The sequence below is a fragment of the Python bivittatus genome, unplaced genomic scaffold (assembly GCF_059951505.1).
Source record: "Python bivittatus isolate LINGU-HERP-01145 unplaced genomic scaffold, Pbiv_v1 ctg000580_np1212, whole genome shotgun sequence".
NCBI lineage: Eukaryota > Metazoa > Chordata > Lepidosauria > Squamata > Pythonidae > Python > Python bivittatus.
This window is the reverse complement of record NW_028277087.1, coordinates 8136704-8143653: the sequence shown is the minus strand read 5'-3', so window position 1 is coordinate 8143653 and position 6950 is coordinate 8136704. Positions and strand designations below refer to the sequence as shown.

General features: G+C 43.9%; 1 protein-coding gene across 1 annotated transcript; it reads left to right on the top strand.

The window, feature by feature from the left end:
• Nucleotides 1-984: 984 nt before the first annotated feature.
• Nucleotides 985-6366, top strand: LOC148214662 (uncharacterized). Its single transcript, XM_088149902.1, has 4 exons — nucleotides 985-992; nucleotides 2100-2428; nucleotides 3475-3650; nucleotides 5299-6366. The coding sequence occupies exons 1-4, from the start codon at nucleotides 985-987 to the stop codon at nucleotides 5674-5676; spliced, it is 891 nt and encodes a 296-aa protein (XP_088006028.1). The 3' UTR covers nucleotides 5677-6366.
• The last annotated feature ends 584 nt before the right edge of the window (nucleotides 6367-6950 follow it).

The window sequence follows — 6950 nt, the reverse complement described above, 5'->3', positions numbered from 1 at the left end:
TTCTTCTTCTTCTTCTTCTTCTTCTTCTTCTTCTTCTTCTTCTTCTTCTTCTTCTTCTTCTTCTTCTTCTTCTTCCTTTCTATTAGTTTGTATGAATTTTTATGTTCTTTGTAAAACTTTTAATAAAATTTACCAATAGCAAGTGCCATTCTAAGTGCCAGAAGACTCTGGGGGTGTTCAGACAACGTGCTAGACTGAGTTAATGTGAGGCTGAGTCATTTGAGTTCACCATCTTGTAGGAAGCCAGTCATTATTCTAGTGTGTTGGGTGAGCCAGGGCATGATATTAAACCATGATGTGGTTTCTTTGAAACATAACATATTATGTGAATGTAGGGTTTGTAGTTTGTTTACCCAGATTAACATGATGTGTGAACCCATCCTTTCTCTTAATGTTTCTTTTTTTTTCCTGTGACCAACCAACTTATCTCACCCTCAGCTCATTTAACCCAGCTGTGGAGAAGCTAAAAAGCAGAGCACAAAGCTAACAGCTCTCTTTGTTTGTTTTAATGACATCATATTCAGCGGTAGAGTGCCAACAAACATGGGAGTTCTATTTAGCTGTCATGGGTGATAATCCTTTGGGCTGTGCTGTCAGCTCTTCGAGGTAGTCCAGATCAGGAAATCAAAGTTATGAATGCTAATACTACTTTTATTATAAGATTACAGTAACAGAATCTTGTAAGTCTGAATGTACCTCTCTCCTCCCTGCCTTTATGTTCAAGAGAACTAGGAGGGTCAGGTCTGATACGCTTTCTCAAATTACATTCCTGTTTTGGACTTAGATTTCTCTTATCTGACTGTTGTCTTGGTTGGGTCTCTTCTTCTGGTTCCTCAAGGTTATTCTCACAGCCCATTACATCGGCTGAGAGCACTCAACTGGCCTTGACAGTAGAATTCACTGCTTGGGGAATAGCCTATCCTGACCTAGGTTGGTGCGGGGGAGGGTGGCATAGTCCATCCCAGTTAATCCCAGTTCTAGACCATGATGAGGTGAGGATGGGGAACAGCTCCATTTTTGCTGGGTGAATCCTCCCTTTAGCATTCAGAACAAGGTCTTCCTTCAGGGTGCATAGTTTCCCGGCTCTATTTGGTCCTTCTCTCCCATTGTGGTGGAGCTGAAGCAGGACCCAAATTGGTGTTGGAGTTTCACAGAGCTTTTGGAATCAGAGCAGAGCGCATGAGAATCATTCAGCCCAAGATGAGTGGCATAAAACTTTGTCCTCTGATTTCTGGAAAATTAATGTCCTGCTTGTCTCTTAAGGATTCCTTGTTAGCTTGTGTTGCTAGCAACACCTTACAGAACTCATTAAGCTCACATCAATGATTTAGTCCTCTACAAGAACTTTCTCAACTTCATACTCACCAAAGTATGTATGTATGTATATATGTATGTATGTATGTATGTATGTATGTAATTATGTAATTTCTATAGCCGCCCATTTCAATCCAAGTGACTCTGAGCGGCGAACAATTTCAATAATTAAAACCATTAAAACCATTAAAAATTACACATATAGGCAGCTGAGAGTTATCATAAATATTACATAAAAATCAACATTTGGATTGTGACTCCCCAATGTCTTTGGATAGGCTGGCTGTGAATTCTTTATTGGCTGGCATTGGGGTACTCCAGGACTACCTGCTGACTCCAACCAACCTGAATTGGCTCATCCTGTTAGAACATCTGGGGAAAAACTGCTTCTGTTGCCCCAGTATTGGGAAATAGAGGATGCTGAAGCCACAAGGTGCTGCTTCTCGGTGGCAAAACCAGTCTTCTGGAACAGTCTCCTTTTGGAGATCAGGAGGACCTCTTCCTTGCGTGCCTTCAGGAAAACACAAAACAGAGCTATTCTGGAGAACATTTTACTTGTCAGCTCCATCTTTTTTTGGTTTCATATGGGTTTTTTTGCTATTCCTTTGTTAGGAGGTTTGTTCTGCTTTAAATCTACCGTAGATGTTTTAAATTTCTGCTGCATAAAATGCTGAGAATCTAATTGATTGCGGCAGGATGCAAATGAAATCAATCACTAAATTATGGCGTTGAAGTCCCAACACATCTGGAGAACTTCAGATTTGATAACACTGTGCACAAAAAAGAGGGTGGGGCTTTGACTGCGTGGTTGGGTCCACCATCTTGAATTTTTTGACCTCCTCTCTGCAGAACCCCCTGGCCCGTAGTCTTGAGAATGATATGGGAAGGAATGTTGATCAACTCATAACAATATATTTTTACCTCCTTCAGGCAAAGAGAGCAGACGTGATGTACCACCTCCGTGCGAACATGGCTTATCCGCTTCTCGCCTTCCCATCCCTGGGATACAGCATGCCACCCCCCCAACAAATACCAGAGTGTTATGCCTTTCTTTCGGCGCCTGGGACCCAACCCTCTGCCTTCTGTGAGGTTCTCACAACAGACCACCTGGCAGGTGAAAGAATCTGTCTTTCGGCCTGGGGATGAGAGGGTCACACAGGTGCTGTCAAACTGCTGCTCTCCCTACCTGTTGAACTGCCACTGTCGTTATCTCTAGTTTAAGCCTCATTTCTTACACGGTGGAGAGCTTTGAAGAGGTTGAGGGTGGAATGAGAAGGAATCCATCTCTCCTCCCATTCCTTGCCGCCACTTTCCAAATTTCACAGGGGTGTTCATGTATGTGTGAATGATGTCAAAATGGTGGGCGTGACTGGGCGATCAAAGCCCCACCAGTTTTTACCTATGAGTGATGCACATGATGCAGGTTTAAAAGGGGTTGGGCTTTGATTGTTCAGTTATGTCTGCCATTTTGATATCATTGACCCCTCGGAGGATGCCTCTTTGTATGATGGTATGTGGGGGAGACCTTGGGAGATGGGGCCAAGAGACGCAGCCAAGGGAACAGTCAGATAAGAGACAGCATAGCCCGCAGCTGGATAGTAGGCGGGGCAAGAGGCTCTGAAGGGACCCTCCTTAGATGTGCAAGATTGATATCAGCCTTGTGGGGTAAACCAGATAGGGATCACAACCACATGAGCTAATTCTACTTTATTGTAAAGCTACATTGACAGAATCTTGCAAGTCTGAAAGTACAATTCTCCCTGTCTCCTTTACAGCCCGAGAAACTAGGGAGGGTCCCTTCTGAGCCTCTGGCCCTGACTGCTATCCAGCTGTCCCTTATCTGCCCATTCCCTAGGCAGCGTCCCTGGGCCCCATCTCCCAAGGTCTTTCCCTCATGCTATCACACTTTGGGAGGGTGCGACAGAAAAATGGGGTGGTTCTCCACCAGCTGTTACCTTGTTCCTAGTTTGTACTGACAGAACCCATACAAACCCCATCTATTTACAGACCTGAAAAGATTTCTTTCTTAAGGGAATGGAGCCTTTGACATAAAAAGGGTTCTCCACATTGGCCTTAGGTTTGACTCTGAATGAATCGGGGACATAAAAGTCACAGGGACCTGTGATGACCCTTCCCTTCCTCCACCCTCCAAACACACAGACCTGTTGCTGGACCTGCCTTATGGACTCTCCCAGAAACAGCGTAGGAGCCGCACCGCTTTCACTGAAGAGCAGTTGGAGGCACTGGAGAATACTTTCAAAGAGACCCATTACCCAGATGTGAACACTAGGGAGCGCCTGGCTGTGTTTGCCAACCTACCTGAAGCACGGGTTCAGGTAAGCCTTTGTAGGCCTTCCCAATGTACGCTGAACACGCGCCATCGGAAATTCTCAACATTATGTACAGGTGGAGAAACTAGAGATTATTTTTCTGGCATTCCTTTCCCCATTTCTGATCCCTCTCCACCTTGTATTGCAACATTGCTCACTTAATTAAAGGTCTGCCTTTTTACAAACAGGGCATTGGCGTCATACCTTCCAAGTTTTCACAATTTATTATAGGGTCATTTCTGTAATACCCTGATGGGCATGCTAAATACCCTTATCTTGGACATAACTCAAATGACCTGCCCTTTTCCTTCTCCTTTACCCTGTAAATAACTTTTCTGGCACTCACAGAAGAGAGTTCAGCAACTGGCTGTTCCAGTTCCTATCCATCACACACTCAGGAAAGTTTCATCTCAATGCATTTGATTGCACTCCAGCTGCGATGCAAAACCGCTTGGTTACCCTTTCCTTTTGGACATGCAGTTCAAAGAGGGCTCACTAGTAATGTGCCCTGTCCCATATACCCACGCATGTATTTGCATGCAGGTGCACTAGAAGGGTGATGTACCTTCTGTCACATGCTTTAATTAGGGATGTGAAAAGAAGCCACTATGAATGTTCTTTCAGTGATGAGATGATGAGATCTGCTAATGACAATGTGGTCGGTTGCAGCCTGTAACATACAGCGCCTTCTAGTGTCTACTTTCAAATCTTTGAACTTTCATGTACTGTAGAAGAGGATATTAGAGCAATGTCCCTCAACCTTATCAATTTTAAGATGTGGGGACTTCAATTCCCAGAATTCCCCAGCCAGCATGCTGGCTGGGGAATTCTGGAAGTTGAAGTCCCCACATCTTAAAGTTGCTGAGGTTGAGGGACACTGAATTAGGGATGGTGCATAAACATGAATATTTGGCAAAGCTGAGCATTAACAACTATCCATTATGAGTAATTGCATTTGAAGAGTACAAATTATACAGACTTATGCCATAGAAAGTTTATATTGTAGGCATAATTAAAAGCACTGATTGTATTGGTGACACATTTTGTTAGCAAGAAATGAATAAATACATTCTTGCATTAACAGTTCCTTGTATTCCAAAGTCTTACCCCACCCATAGAGTGCGGATTCCGGAATTCTTTCCAAACTATTTACCAACACAAGGCATTTATATTTACATTTCTTATGTAATGAAGTAATACATTGCACCTGGATGTATTTCTGGATGCATTTCTGCTTCCTTGCATGTTTTAACTGTATGTGATTGTGTACATACAGTACATGCACTAGGAAGCCCAGGGCAGGCTCCTTGCACTCTGGGTCATGTGAGTGAAAGAGGAGAGAAAGGGGCACTTAGAATAGAGCAGTCCTCAAGAAAAGTCCTTGAAGATTACAGTGGTATACACATTTTGAAAAATATTAATAATATAACTGGCCCATAAAGCTTTCACCCGTGCTGCTAGTTTTCTGCAAGGCAGGACTTTCCTTAGTTTGAATTCCACTTTCAGTGTTCAAGCTTTGCAGTTCTATAACTGCCTGTTTGAAACTGTATGATTCTAAACCAGGCTGTACTATATTTTTTTTCTTACAATGGAGGATTTCCACAGTCCTTAACCCATGTATCATTTCCTCCAACGCCTCTTGACCTCATCCCAGGTATGGTTCAAAAATCGCCGAGCAAAATTCCGCAAGGGCCAACCTGGGCTGGTGAGGAAATCGAGGTCATCTGCATTCCTGGAGGCCACTGGGGGAGCCAGAAGACAAGATGCCAAAGAATGGTGCCGTGTGAGGATGTCTTGGATCCAGCCAGCATCGATGACCAGTGTGCTGGAAAGGAAACAGTGTGTGGTGTCCATTACAAAGGAGAGCATGACTGCCTCTCCATGCTATTTCACAGGGGACGCCTCAACGTCTCCTGGAAGTTCTTGTCCTCTCAACCCAACATTGCCCCACAAACAGCCCCAGAGAAGGCAGGATTTAGGGTTGTGCTGTGGGTCAGCCTGGCCCTTGCCGGCTTATTGGCTGGCCACATAGATGCAAACCCCGGTCTTCCCAGGTGTCTGTAGAGGTGATTTCATCCCTTCCCATCAGCTATGGGGCTCAGCCCTTCAACACCCTTAGATCTGCCATTAGGTAATAGATTCACACCCACAATGAGAAAATGAGAAAGGCAGATTAAAATAATCAAAGGGAGTGGTTTTGAAATGCCATCTGTGCAAGGAAAACCTACAGCAGTCTCCCCCAACCTGCAGTCATCCAGTTGTGTGGGCCAGAAGATAGGTTGGAATTGCTGTCCTGTCACATCTGGATCCAGAGGCCCATGAGTAGACACCATCCAACCTGGGAGGAGTCCCTTCAGGAATTCCTTCCTGGTGGCAGTGGTGACTATTCGCCCTCTGATCAGCCAACTAACCCACCATCCTATAAAGATTGCTCTGAGAGAAACCTTTCGATATGGGTTCGCCAGATCCTGAGAAACAGATCCCCTGCAAGACTTCAAGCGGTCATTCGACTCACACGTATAAGAACAAGAACTTCATGAGAGTATACAGCAAGATAGTACACTCATTTATTTAGTATATTTACACTTACCCATCTAAGCATCTGGTTTCTTGACTTCATGTGTCACATTCAGGTTAAATCAGGGAGGATTAACTTCGTCATAATGACTCCCTGATTCAGGGATGCTTTTTGTAAGTGATTAAGTCTGAACTCTCCCCCATATAAAGCAGCAGGAATTATTTTGAGCCCCAGTACTTAAAGGAGGGTAACAATATAATGTATCTGTCATCTCTCCCGTTGGGGGAGATGGGCGGCATACAAGTTTGATAATAAATAATAAATAAATAAATAAAATCTATAGCAGTGATTCTCAACCTGGGCCATTCTAAGAGTGGGGACTTCAACTCCCAGAATTCCCCAGCCAGCATGGCTGGCTGGGGAATTCTGGGAGTTGAAGTCCACACATCTTAAAGTGGCCCAGGTTGAGAAACACTCATCTATAGTATTCTATAATTACAATTACAGCCCTATTAACAGTTTGCTGTACCACTCTCCTGAATGCTTGTACTATGGTTTTATGGCGGAAATATCTTCTATGGCAAGTACATGGAAAGAGTTTCCCTGTTGCATCTCTGCTCTATCTGTCCTCCTTCTTCTCCTAATACATCTTTGCTAGAATGGCCTCCTGAACCCCACTTTACTAGAGGAGTCCTGCTGTGTAAGAAATTAATTTACTTTTTGCTGCTAGTTGCCAGATTTATTACAGCAGCAAATGGACAATGCAAGTATATCTTCCTTTGGATCAG